The sequence below is a fragment of the Chrysoperla carnea genome, chromosome 1, assembly GCF_905475395.1.
Source record: "Chrysoperla carnea chromosome 1, inChrCarn1.1, whole genome shotgun sequence".
NCBI lineage: Eukaryota > Metazoa > Arthropoda > Insecta > Neuroptera > Chrysopidae > Chrysoperla > Chrysoperla carnea.
In genome coordinates, this window is record NC_058337.1 from 128,799,494 (window position 1) to 128,814,262 (window position 14,769).

Below are 14,769 nucleotides of genomic sequence, written 5' to 3' on the forward strand. Positions count from 1 at the left end.
CGCTAAATTTCAATTTTCATTTGTTTTTGAAACTGTTAACCGTCAGACTTTAATTGAACAAAATTCGATTTTTTACCAAGAGAATTATTAATTAATACTGATTTTCTTGAAACTGTGACTGCTTCAACGAATTTTTAACAAGATTTTTATTATTTTATTTTTATAAATGGCACAAAACGTGAATCCATACATGTCTGAACAAACGAATCATCATACGAAACAAAACGGAGATCCAGTACCCAAATCTAGTGATAATCATGCCGTTAGCAAAAGGTACATTTTTTAGCTTAATTTTAATTAAATTTTCCATTAAAATGCATTGTTTTCCATTAAAATTGTTTATTATATAAATCAACTTTCGTTAAATAATCAAAATCTTCAACGTGTACGATGTATGTACCTTAGTCAAATTTTTCTACAATTTCGCGGTTTTCTTGAGGATTCGAAATTATTATACAGTTTTATAATATGTTTAATTACATTTTATAAATTTTCGGCCACAAATTGAATGTTTGAAGAAGCATTTTTCAAATTCTGCTAAAAGACCCAATTTTTGAAAAAAACGAACATTTTGAATCCATATCCGCCATTTTTAGAAGGTCGTTAACTTTGAAATAGATTTTTACGAAAATCTTAACAATTTACTAGTTCCTAACAGTTAGCTAGAAACTTAATTTTTGATTTTTCGGAATTCAAGTTCGACTCGATTCGAAATATAATGTGAATCTTGTAAACTCAATAAAATTGAGTTTTAATTTCTTTTTATTTGTACAAAGTCTTAAAATTATAGAAATTTCAAAACATTAGGATATTTTTTTAAGAAATTCAATTGCAAAACTTAGTTTGCATCAAATGCCGCTTTTTTCTTTCTGTAATGACTTAAAAATTAACGAAATTCGGACAATATCATGTGCCTAGCGTGAGTCTCAAGATAATTTGCAGTAAATATTTAGTGACTTTTAAAAAAATTTAGAACGCCAGATAATTAAAACATTTTTACGCAGATTTCGAATTTGTTGTCGGAGTTGGTGAAAAAATTAATATTTTTACCCTGTGATTGCGTTCATTCACTTATCCATTCCTTCTGGGTTGGCCATTCCTTCAATGTGGTCCAATTAAAGCGGGTCTGCGTGGTCTTTTAGTTAACTCTGTGATTACGTTCATTCACTAATTCTCCGAAAATCTGAGTAAAGCTTAAAACACTAAGATAATATTCTGTTCACGCTTATCATTACGAACAACCTCACCCTTTTTAATCAAATGCTGGAAATAATGAACTTTGGATAAAAGCATGTCGAAAATTTCGAAGCAAAACGTAGGTCCTATTGCTTTTTTATTTACAGCTATTTTAAAAGCGGTAAATTAAATATTATCTGGAGTCAATGACCTCGAAAAGTCTAGCATCAATAATACACATGTTACTAAAAAACTTTTTCTTCATTGTTTCGAATGGAATTACACTTCTTTGTTTTTTAAAGGAGCAATGAAGCGAATTCTGTTCATTACCAAACTGTAGGGTTAAAATTTACATCGTTTTTATCCGCGTGACAGCATCTATTTTGTTAAATGATCAATACATACTTGAAATTTCGTGAGTAGCTTTCCTTTGTCGAGTTTACCAAGCTTTCTCTTTACGACTTTTTTTCGAAAGAGCTGCGTTTTCAAATGAGCATGATAACGTCATTATTAAACTATCGGTTTGAAAAAACGCAGCAGGGAATTTGTCGGACATTTTGCCCACTTGATAACATTAATAATTTTATTAAACAATTCAGCAAAAGTGAACTGCATGTATGCGTGGTAAAATTAAAACAAAAATACTTAAGTAAGGCATGTTCGAGGTGGTGGACATGCTTATCGGTGCAATATTTTTGTTGGACAAAATATTTTTCCGAGAGAGATTTGAAAACGCAGTACTTTCAAAAAAAAAGCGTAGAAAGTTCGATAAACTCGCCAAAAGGAAGCCACTCGCGCAGATTCAAGTATGTATTACTCATTGAACAAAAAGGGTGCTGTACCGCGGACTATTTTATTTGAATAAATTTTTGTACTAACCGAAGACAGAATTTTCGGTTTTAAAAATCATTGTTGATACTATCAAAAGCTCACCGAGGTACTAATTTCTCCAATTTTCAACAATCCTAATAACAAATTCATTTTATTGCAGATTACAAAAAGAATTAATGATACTAATGATGTCACCGGATAAATCGGTATCAGCATTCCCAGAAGGTGATAATCTATTTCGATGGATTGGTACAATAAATGGTCCAAAAGATAGCGCATACGAAGGTTTATCGTACAAATTACATTTAGAATTTCCAAGTTCATATCCATATACAGCACCAAATGTTAAATTTATATCACCCGTATTTCATCCGAACGTGGATACAAAAGGCCATATATGTTTAGATATATTAAAAGATAATTGGTCAGCATTATATGATGTACGATCGTTATTATTATCGATACAATCGTTATTAGCTGAACCAAATATTAAATCACCATTAAATACATTAGCTGCAGAAATGTGGAAGAATCAACAGATGTTTAAAACGCATGTATTAGACACATTTAATGATAAATCAGATAATATTGAATAACGTCATTTTAAAAAAATAAACGGTGTATTTTTTATTATTATTTGTTAGCGGAGAAAAACTATTTAAGTAAATAAAGGAAGTGTCTTTATTGTTAGCGATGTCAATAAATTTTCTCTTTGGATATCGTATCTTTTAGAATCACGGATCTAGTAATAATAGTAGGGATGTAGTATAAAGTCCTACTTTAAACGAGGGGATACTCCATCCCTTTTAAAATATTCCTATATCCATGTTTAGAATACATTATTGCATGATATCCAAATTGATTAGTTTCGACTTGAATGTTTTTACTGTTACTAAGATAATCTAGTTTAGAAGTAGAAAGGAGTATGACTCAACTCGAACTTCCTTAATCCATTTTATTAAAAGTACTTCAATTTTTATTAAATATAAATTTCTTATTAGTTTAGTCTCGGTGAAAATTGTATGAGAATATTTCAAGCTGTCGCTGACAACGGAGACGCTTCTAGTAATAATAATGTAGTTTTTCAATTTATATAGTGAAATTTATTTACTATTTTGGAATCATTGTGAATGAGAACTGATTTTTTTTTGTACTGTATTGTAGTTTATAAAAAAAAAATATTCCACATTATTAAAATAACCCTTCCTCACTTCACTTTTTCCCCTCTCCCATTTTATTGACTACGAAAATTTTCTGATGTGTTTTTTTCTTTTTCTTAAGTGAATGTTTTTATATTAGATATAATAGTTTACCGGAAAAACAACAGAAAAAACATTTAAAAATAATAACGCTTATGTATCAATTTATTTTCGATTAAATATTTCGTATCAATTATGTTTAAATGTTTTAATTCTAGAAAAGTAGTTCGAATTTGAACTTTTTAACAAGCTTTAAAAATTCCTTCCTGTCAATGTTCCATTCTTTTATTTTTTCAGAATGTGAGATTTGGGCAATTTTTTGTGGTTAGCACGATTTATAGTTATAGTCATGAAGTATGTAGAACAGGAGAACGATCGCTATAGAAAATATTGTCCCCAAAATATGTATAAAATAAGTGAGGCGCTGCGATCAATATGTAGTATCAATAAAAGCGGGCTGTTGTGCGCTATTTTCAAATGATATATCAATTTGTACATTATGCTAACAACAACAGCTATCTTCACAGATACTACTTCTTGATGACAGCGCGGCTGGTGGCTTAAAAATGAACTATAAATTCTACAAATTTTTAGGGACAGGTACGCTAATGCTTTAGTACATAGCGATCTTTCTCCTGTTCTACATACTTTATGGTTATAGTCCACGTTATGTAACTCCCTTGACCAGTGTTTTCATATATGTTTGGTGGCGTCATCATATGATTCATAGAGATACAATAACTCGACAGCGTTCTCTCTCACATGCGAACAGTTACTTATGGCTAACATAGGCACTTACGCACAATATTCTTATAATATCTTTATGGACCCACCATCAATTTTCCAGATGGATAAAATAACTTTCCATAACTGCCTCAAACAATTACTCGAGGCAATAAGGCATTTGATCTAGGAAAAAACTCCGTACCAGTAGATTTTTGTCGGAACAGGTTTGAAAATGTTTGACTCGAGTGTACTCAACAAAATCATATTCATGCGAACTTGTGCTTTTTCGATTTACGCCCATAAAATGGGACAGAAGTACTCTACTTTCGGACACGAAATTATCTTTATTTAACATTAAAAAAACTAATGGATGTTATATTTTGGACGATTCCAAGTATTTTATCTAACCTCATCGTTTTCAAGATATAAGAATATTAAAAAAGTGCGAATTTTCGACGAAAACTCGCTGTTGATGACTAAATTATGCGTTTCTTCAAACGCTTATGTATCGAAAACGGTGAGGTTTGGTGAAAATTGGCAAAAGCAAAAAATGCTTAAAATTTTCAAAGCCTTATATCTCGAAAGCGCTGAGGATTATTAAAATATGTCCAGGATCAAAAAATGCTTAGAATTTCTTTTAAATTATGAAGGTACTTCCACTTTTTAAATTATGATTAATATATGAATATGATTTTGTTGAGTACACTTATTTTCCACCAGCGCGCTCCCATAAAAAGATGCTGACGCGGAGTTTTTTCCTGTATCAGACTATTTTTTCAGTTTTATTTCCTCGATTAAATATTATTTATTTTACATCTAGAAATTGCGCTCTTTAAACTTGGAGAAAAACTCATAGATAGCTCAAGGCCCCTGAAATCCTAAATCGTAGGCACATCTGGTAAATGTTTCTTTGTTTTCAAGAATCCGCGTTATACTTTTGAGATGGTATAAAATTGTTCAATAAGTATTTTAAGCTGTATTTTACTGACAATATGATCTCTCAGGGCAGAATAGCGATGGTTTTGGCTCGTAAGGTAGTCAATAAATAAAATAAAAATGCAAACATCAATACTAATATATTAAAATATTTAAAATCCTATACATATTAATGAATCACAGTATTTATAAGTTATACGCAATGTCTCAAAAGTCCCTTAATCGAACAAGACCAGGAAGAGATTCATATTTACAAAAAAAATTGTTTGACCCAATCTTAGTGAAATTCAGAAAAAATTTCATCCAGATCCGCCAAAATTTGGTTGTGCTATCAATAAAATCATTTTTTTAAACTTAGTGACGTCATCAAAATCCAAAAAAAATAATTTTGCTATATCAAATTCAAAATATATCCAAAAGTGACTTTTGATACACTGTGTATTATAATTTTTTATAATAAAATGGTTTTAATTAATTTTACAATCATCTTTGTTAAAATTCATTTTATCGGTTAACGATTGTGACAAAACATTTTCCGTTTTAATACCAAATAATGAAGTAGGCACAAATTTTTTATCAGAATTACTATTTTTCTTATCATCATTTGTCAATCGTTGAGTATTCATCATAAAATTTTTATCAATATCATTGGATTCGTTATCATTCATCACTTTAACTGGCATATCTTTAAAATTAGTCACATCAAAGAAATTTAAACGTTGTTCTCGAGATTTTATTTGTTCTAGATAAGAATTTTGCAAGCCACGAAATTCTGTTGTATGTTCTTGTAACTTTAGCGCTAACGTTCGTACAATATTTTGTTTCAGTCTTTGTTCCTTAATACTTCCATTTTGTTGTTGATTTCGAATACATTGGATGACCTTGTGTATCGAGCCCAATATTAATGTTATTTCACGTGTTAGTTCCTCAATTTGTTGTTCTTCGGATGTGGTGTCGTCTAATGATGGACGATATAAATTCTTTTTGTGTAATTCTTTTAATGTGTCAGTTTTTTTACGTAAATTTTGTAATTGAAATTGGGCATGTTCTAATTCATGTGCCCAATTCGGTGGGAATATTGTGACATTCGATGGGATATTTTCGTTTTGTGATAGGAGATTCTACAAAAATGAAAATTTATTAATTTCTTTTTAGTTAAATTTCATTTACAATTTATAAGCCCATAAGCCCATTACAGAACCCTTTGACTGATAAATAAACACTTGGGGAATGTAACTTAATTTTGAATGGGGGCATATATCCATAGAGGGTGCCAGGCCCGTAGTGGTCTGGTTATTTGATAGTGGAGACGGGTTGTTTGATATTGCAGTTCTAAGGAGGGTGGTAAACTCTATCTAAGGGTAAATATTCCAACGAGAGTGATAGCGAACAAGTGCTGCGAGGGAAAGTTGAAAAGAATTGTGAAGGGAGTACAATTGCATTTTGGCAAAAGAACATTTGAAGTTTAAGGTTTTAAGCTTGTAAATTTGTTAATGCTTAAAATGAAAAAAAGGAAAATTAATTCGAATATTTTTCTGGATATATTTGTCATAAGTCTAGACAGTCTAGACAACAAGCATCAGGTAATCAGGCAAAATTCACTTCGAAAACAGAAAACGCGCGCGTAGTAATAATCCAGGAACAATTTTTGATTTTAAATTGATCAAACAAAAAAATGAGAATAGTTATGTCTTCGTTGAATAAGTTCGTGGTGCGTTAATCATATTAATTCAAATTTAATATGATATTAGAATCTTTTCGAAAGATTAGCTCATTCGAAACTTCGAATTCATCGCAAATTGATTGTTTCCTTTGCTACTCAAAAATAGAATAATAATATTAAATAATTTGAAGGGTACCGCTATCGGGTCCTTTGCACCTAGATCTACAGATCCTTGACAACACATTTCCTATGAGACAAGCAGAAGGTAGGCAACGCAGAAAATTCACAAGTTATTTTCAGGGTTTACTCTTAGGCGGATGGATCCTAGTGATGAGAATCTAGGAACTAAGTGTATCCTTGAAAAATAAAATTTAATGAAAATAACACAGGTCTGCAAAAAAAAATTTTTTGTCAGCTGCATGAGATATTTTTACTAAATTATGTGTTTTGGAATGCGCTGATTTCAGAAGTGATGTAAATTATACAGTGGCCTGCAAGCCTTGTGACATCCCATGTTCCTTGGTACTGTCTCTCGATATCGCGGCAATCCTGGTGAAACCGCTCCCCCTGTTTTTCACTGTAAGCTCCCAGGTTTTCAGGAAAATATTCTATGTGGGAGTGTAAAAAATGAACCTTCAGGCTCTTCTTGTAGCCTTGAGCTTCGTATGCTGCTAGTTGAACAATGGTTTTGTAGTCAGGATCCTTAGTATTTCCCAAAAACTTTCGCTCTACATCCTTGAACGATACCCAAGCTTCTTTTTCCTTCTCAATCATACTTTCCACAAAGAGGGTGTCAGTTAAAAGCCTTCTTATGTCGGGGCCAGTGAAAACTACCTCTTTCAACTTTGCTTATAACAGCTCCGGGAATTTTGTACGTAGATATTTAAAACAGTCTCCATTCTTTTGCAGGGATTTTACAAATTGTTTCATCAACCCCAATTTGATATGGAGAGGTGGCAACAAAACTTTTTCTGGCGACACCAAAGTAGTACTGATAACATTTTTATCCCCAGGTTTTAAAGTTTCTCGAGGTGGCCAATCACTTTTAGTCCAGTGCTGTTTTCTAGCTCTACTATCCCATTAGCATAAGAAGCATGGATATTTAGTATAGCCTGCCTACTGACCCAAAAGCATCGTGAGTATTTTGAAGTCCCCACAAACCATCCATTGATGGTCCTGATATTTGATTCTTTCCAGGGTAATGGCCAAATTGTTATAGTTAGTTTTCTTCCATATGCACAGAATAACTCATTGGAAGCGAAGCTAATTTATTTTTATTGTGCAATAATACTACTTTAAGACTAGTTCTATCAAAATCTATAAGAAAATGTAAAAAAATCCTATGCAGTTTTTTAGTCGCAGACCCGTGTAATTAATTTTTCGAAGCATTAAAAATTAACATTAACCTAACCTAAACAATTTACCTGTTCTTGATAAATTAATCGACTTTGTATTGCATTATTTCTCATCATCAAAAATAAATCTGTTAATGATCGAGTCGCCATTTCAATAAAACAAAAGATAAACTTTTTATAAAACAAAAGTACACGTTTCGTTTGTTTTTGTTCAATTGTTTTTTTTTTTAATTTTGACAGATGAAGTCTGTCAAGACAGTCAGTCTAGTTTCATAATTAGTCAGCTTTTTACTGATAGTATTTAGATAATTCTTATTTGCCTTTTGTTTGAATTAAGTTGTATTTATTTAATTATAATCCTTTAATACTTTTTTTAATTAAAAGTAAGTTGCGATTAAAATAATGAATTAATTAACATAAGCGGAAGATCTAAATTAGACAAGGACACATTTCTATAAATATATTTAGATCATGACCACGAGTATTTATGTGATCGAAACGTGAAATAGAATTCTTTTATATTCCTGATGCTTTTTATAATGTGAGATTTTACAAGAAAAGTTTGGGAAAATATACAAACAAATTTTTTTTGGAGTACTTGATATGATATTGAATACGTAAATGGCTGTTTTCCCGTTAAGAAATATGTCAACAAATTCATTAAATACAACAACGAATGAAGTGACTCCTGATGGTGATGAAACCGATAAACCTCCGTCAAGTTATCATGTTGCTTTGTATGAAATAATTGCATTGTACTGTTCGATTACATTTCATATTATCGATGTTATTTTGGATGTAAATGTTGCTGTACGATATTTTTATAATGGACAGTTTATTTATTTTACACTCACGATTGCATTCATTTTTATACCAGCGTTAATCAACACTGTTTTTAGTATAACTATGTAAGTGGACAAAATTTTCTTATCTTACCTATAAAAATATTGATAAGTGTTTTCATTGAAATTCCACACGGTTCTGACAATTTTTTATTTTGATAGGCCGGTATCTAGATAAAAAATAGGTCATGATTCCGATTTAGATTCTTTGTTGAAATTCTTGCAACCATCAATTCTAGCTTAAACTGGTAATTTTCTTAAAAGACTGACTTCATCCCTACCTAATAATTCGATAAGCAAAAAAATATCAGAAATTTACTCTTTTTACGCACGTCAAAAATCCTTAAAAAGGATTCTCTAGAATATGTATCTTCTTAAAAAATTAAAAACCTGCAGCGTTTTCTATAGAAAACTTGAGAATTCTGTCTAGTTCTTGACATGTGTTCGCTATTTATAACAACACGAAATTTGAGAATCTCAAACATGTACGATGATTATATCTATTCATATAATTCGCACTTGTTTTGAGCCTGAAACTTTGGACTCATCCATCCTGAAAGCACTTCTGCGTTGCCGCATTAATAATAATAATAATAATAATAATAAAACATAGGAGGGGTACCGTTAATGGGTCTCTAGCACCTAGATCAAGGGGCCCTCTGTACCTTCTTTGAGAACAACCTATCACCTGAAAACGAAACGCCACGCAGAAAGTTCAAAGTTTCGTACAACTTTGGGTCCATTCTCAAACATTCTGAATCTAATGCCGCTGTAAGTTTCAAGCGAGCGCAGTCGAATGGTGTAGCTGAAATTATACACAGTTTGGCCGCATTCAATTCCTCGAATCATTCAAAGACTATCCTCGATTGGACTCTTGACGCCTCAAGACCCCTTAGAGCGGCTTGGCTATCGGAGAAGATGCTGATATGTGCCCCACTGTAACCTTTCGGTGCTGTCTCATTAACTAAACAGCATCTTTTTCCTGGAGATATCTCTGCTTTCCGGTGACGAATAAAGTTTACGAACATTCCACTCGAATGTTAAAGATTAATTCCCGAAGCTTTGAACTGTTTCGTCTGTATTGTATGTATTATCTATTTAGAAATCCCCAGTATACTGCCAGTGTAGGCGCTAATGATCGATTCTTTGCAGTAAACATTATTAAATAACGATTAACTATTTACAAAGATTAACATAATCAATTTTATCAGTAACTTTTCAAGATAACACAAGTTTTTGATAAAAAATTTTCAGGTACATTAATGATGGACAAACTCAATGCATATCAAGGCGAGCCACAAAAGTGAAAATATTATGTGCCTTAATATTAATATTACAATTAGCTCCAATATTACGATATTGTCAATCGTTAGAGTACGCAAAAAAATGTCGACGGGCTGAGAAGGAACATGATTTGGATAATCAGAAAAAGTATTATGAGTTAATGTTAAAAGAGGATAGTGATGTGTCACTATTACGAGTAATTGAATGTTTTTTGGAAGCGGCCCCACAACAAATTTTACAAATTACCATTTTGTTAGTGGATTATGGGCATGGATATAGTACAATTGCCTGTAAGTTTTCAATATTTATATTGGGTGTAACAGAAGTGACGGGATGATCCAAGAACTATCCATTGAAACATTTTTTCGAAAAATGTTTCAAACAAAAGCTTCATAAATGCAAAAATGTATTTATTGAGTATGAATTTTGACCCTGAAATGCCAAATGAAGCTATCGGATTCTGTCCAAGCCAGGCGCTACACAGAAAGCCCACAGCTTCTTCGCCGGAATTGCTTTCAGGATTGAGGGATCTAAGATTTCGGACCCAAACATTCTATCCCTGACATCCTTCAAATTTCTGCAGGTGCTAAAAACATATATGAAGGTTTCATGGTCCTCCACACAGACTTTATAAGTGGGATTTTCAGACATCCCGGTGTTATGAAGGTGATAGTTCAATCGACAGTGTCCTGTCAGCCTACCCTTTTCGACTTTGTTCTAGTAAGTTTCAGTTGAGCACCATCGAATGGCCTAGGTATAGTTAGGCACAGCTTGGCCTGTCGCATCCCCTTCGCAAACTTCCAATAATCAATATTTTTCTATGAAAACGGCAGAGCTAGGTGAAAGGATCGTTTGAGGCGACCCCTCTCTTTCCAACGAGTTCGCTGCTACATTCCTTTTAACGCCAGAGTGGCCCGATTCCCAGATCAATTTGACAGTATTCGATGAATAGTTACGGCAGAAATCGAATACGAAATTCTTTCTATAAAATTATGGAACAAAATGACTAGAATTGTAATTAATTTACATTTTTTGTAAGATTGATAATTCCAATTTATATTTTAGTAATACATAATTTGGGATCGATAATTAGCTCATTTGTAAGCATGGCATGGTCATTGGCGTCGTATCACCGATCAATTCGATTTCCACAAAAATCAAAGTTAAATATATCATGGGCTGGTACTGTTTTACAGTTTTTATGGCATATTTTGGTTACAGGTAAATATAAAAAACTATACTACTATTATAAATTTGAAAGTGTATTTGTTTGTTTGTTCTTCAAACAAATTTTTTATTTCAGAATTTGATAAAACTTGATAGATACAGTAATTTTGACCAAAAAATACCTAAATCGTGTTCATTTAACGATTGGTCGAGTATTTTCTATGTTATCGGGCGAAATCCCATTTAAAAACTGAATCTAGTGATCAAGTTAGCTAAATTATTTGTGCTTTGTGGGCACCTCTTCCCTCTATTTTCCAAAATCAAAGACAACAAAATTTCTAAATTTCTTGATGCCCTCTTTAAGGTATCGATAAAATCCCGAAATTCAGGTGAAGTTAAAAAAAATCACATTGATTTGGATAAAAATTTTTGTCCATCGTATTTATAACCCAAAAAATCATGATAATCCATTTTATTGTTGAGTAGTTCCTGAGATTTTTGATACTTACAAGATTTGCCTAAAAGATCTGTGGCTAAGCGTAGTTTTAGTTTGGGCTTAATTCTTCATGTCAATTCGTTTCCTGATTTCATGAAACTGATGAGACAGAAATTACTTATTTAGCGTTGCGGGCTAATTGACTCCTCCCAATGTATATCATTACATACGATCCCACATCGACTATATTTTTTTAAATACCTGTCAATTAAATCTATCTTTTCTGTAATCACTTCAAACTTGAGGCAGACGCTTCATCTCTGGCACTCTATTGGGGCCAAAGCGCCCCACTTTGAGGATGCAGAATAAGCTTATCGTTGAGAATGCAGTGCTGGGTAACACCTATGAAATTTAGAGCCTTGCTGAAATGACTAGCCAAAACTACGTTGAGTCGATTTTCATCGAAAATGTGTTTGAAATAAATGAATTTAACTTTTTTTTTTAGTTTCACGAATTTTATCCATATCCGTATTGGCAAGTGTGAACTATACATACACCACATATGGTCTGATCGCACATTGGATGATAATGACATTATGGATATCAATGTCAGAAAAATGGTATTTTTGTAATAATAAACAAATTTTAGATATGTTAGTGCAATTTATTTTTGGTTTAGTTTATATATTTACATTTATTTCGCTGTCGGATGGTAAAACGAAATGGAAATATATGTTTTATTATGCAATATGTTTTGCTGAGAACATGTTCGCCGCGTTTTTTTGGTTTTTTACAGCCGACGAACGTTTATTACAAACTGTTTACTATCAGCCATTAATTTATTTAACAACAATACCATTTTTGGTTGGTATTGTTATAATGATCTTATATTATAAATGGTTTCATCCAACGGCTAGATATTCTAGTTGTAAGAAAATTTCTGAGCTTCGAGATGAAAATATTATTGTTCGATTATAACACTTTATATTTTCTGTTACACGATGTATGTCTATTCACACGCTATTATTATGATAACTAGTCTCTTCTCAAAAAAATTATTTACGTAAAATAGTGTGCCATCTTCAGCTTAACTCAACTCAATTGTCAACACTTCGCACAAACAACGTCGTAGGATTCAAATCTTGCGTTTATTTTGGAGCACTTAGGAAGGGATTTAGCTTACCATGTCAATGCAAAGCAATGGACGGAGGTGTTTTGAAAAAATGTGTCATGTTTAAAACTAGGATCCATTTAATAAAATATTCACACCCGAAATTTTCTTGTTTTCTTAATAGTTTTTCTTTTCGGCGTTGAATGAAAATAGTTTTTTTGCTCATTTTTGTAATAAAAGACACCTCTTGAGTGCGTTCCTCCCGATTGATTTAAATGCCGTAGAGTACTGTCGTAGAAGCGCATTTTTTAAAGCTCATTTTACTTTTGGTAATTTTTGGTTCAAACTTTTCATCTGATGAAAGTGATAGAAATGCAAAGATGAGTTACAGCAGTTGGAAAAATGAGCTCATCTTTTTTTTCTCAAAGTTGAGTCATATTTATTGCAAAAAGTCTCATTTCCCCAAATTTTTCCGACGTTATTAGTGACTTTTAAATCACCCTTTTTTAAAATTACCAAAGTTATAAAGAGCTTAAAATTAAAAGTCCTACTGTTTTCAATCAAATAACGCATGTTTGATTTGTCTATATTTTTTTATATGATAGTTCCATAACAATGCGTTTTAATATCAATTTACGTGAAAACCCCGATCTAGCGTGTGAACAGGCACTCATTTTTTTAAAAGTAAACACACTACATTATTATTTAACTAATTACTTACTATGGAATTGCCAAAAGTACAGTATTGATAAAGGATTTGATTCCTGTATACCTACTGTGCCAAAAGCATCAGGGATTTTCTCCAAATAAACGCATTTCATTAAAAAATTTTAAGTGTGAAAACTGGTTTGCTCGCTTTTTAACTTTTTTTTATAGAAAATTTAGAATAATTTTTTTTTCTTTTAGTTAATCAAAGTTTACAATTATTATGACTTTTATTTATTAAATCTCATTAAAATCTAGTCGATTAGACGTAGACATCTTAAATTGTAATGTCGTTGGAAATCGCACTAAACATCTTATTTTTTAATACAATTTTTTCTTCCAACTAATGCGGCACATAGACGTTGAATATTTTTCCTTTTTATTGTTTCAACCATGGAGGTTAGAGAGAAGGAGAAAGATCGCTGTAGGAAATAGTGTCCCAGAAATACGGAAAAATGAGTGAGGCGCTGCGATCGCTAAGTTGTCTAAATAAAAGCGGGCTGTTATGCACTGATTTGAAATGATATATCAACGCTTAATATACGTGTATATAATATACAGCATACTCATAAACAGCTAACTTCGCAGATACTACTTACCGGCGACAGCGCGGATGGTGGCTGAAAAATGAACTATAAATTCTGCAAATTTTCAGGGGCAGGCGTGCTAAAGCTTTAGCGCGTAGCGATCGTTCTCCTTCTCTCTAACCTCCATGGTTTCAACACTGAATACAATGTTTCAGTAAGTGTTTTGTTTAATTGTTAAATATATATTTCAGTTATAATTCAGTGTTCACAGACTTATGTTAAATATAAACTGAAAGCAGAAATAACTTCACCCGATGATCGATTCTTCTTCATTTCTTTAGAATACGAATTTATACTATACATATTCGAGACACGCTGGTATTGGTTCACATTCGGATGCTATACTTTGTTAAAGATGTTGTCAGTCTATATTGTAAGTCTGTGATTGTGATAGACATAAATCAAATCGAATTGATTTGTATCACGTTTGTGTTTCATATAAAATGGTTAAAACATATTAACGTTTATGGAAAGCTCAAAATAAATAATCATGAATTATGATAGCAGAGTATTTTTACACGTTTTTTTAAGAAGTATATTTTAAAATAATCGCCAATTAGTAAACTGCCTTACTATAATGTAACAACCGATTAAAAACTGAAAAATCACTTTTTGGAAATAATTGTTTGTGTATGTAATGTTTGTAATTAGGGTGTCGTAACAAAACACATTGCTTTTCTAATACAATCGATTTTGTTTTAACTAGGTGGAAGGTAATTATAATGAACGCGACAAATGAGAATGGACAAAT

The 14,769-nt window shown here is 31.9% G+C and overlaps 3 protein-coding genes across 3 annotated transcripts; 2 read left to right on the plus strand and 1 right to left on the minus strand.

The window, feature by feature from the left end:
- The first annotated feature begins 38 nt into the window (after positions 1-38).
- Positions 39-3,323, plus strand: LOC123291029 (ubiquitin-conjugating enzyme E2 C). Its single transcript, XM_044871457.1, has 2 exons — positions 39-273; positions 2,168-3,323. Exons 1-2 carry the CDS (start codon positions 167-169, stop codon positions 2,601-2,603), a joined length of 543 nt encoding a protein of 180 aa, XP_044727392.1. The 5' UTR covers positions 39-166; the 3' UTR covers positions 2,604-3,323.
- Positions 3,324-5,371: 2,048 nt separating this feature from the next.
- Positions 5,372-8,161, minus strand: LOC123294831 (syntaxin-16-like; the record flags this gene model as incomplete). The annotated part of the gene is made up of 2 exons (XM_044876003.1): positions 7,956-8,161; positions 5,372-5,989 (listed from the first exon to the last, which is right to left on the minus strand). Coding segments are annotated over exons 1-2 (699 nt in total), but the record flags the coding sequence as incomplete, so codon positions are not given.
- Positions 8,162-8,339: 178 nt separating this feature from the next.
- Positions 8,340-13,603, plus strand: LOC123291000 (XK-related protein 6-like). Its single transcript, XM_044871416.1, has 4 exons — positions 8,340-8,794; positions 9,983-10,302; positions 11,078-11,233; positions 12,121-13,603. Exons 1-4 carry the CDS (start codon positions 8,508-8,510, stop codon positions 12,591-12,593), a joined length of 1,236 nt encoding a protein of 411 aa, XP_044727351.1. The 5' UTR covers positions 8,340-8,507; the 3' UTR covers positions 12,594-13,603.
- Positions 13,604-14,769: the final 1,166 nt, after the last annotated feature.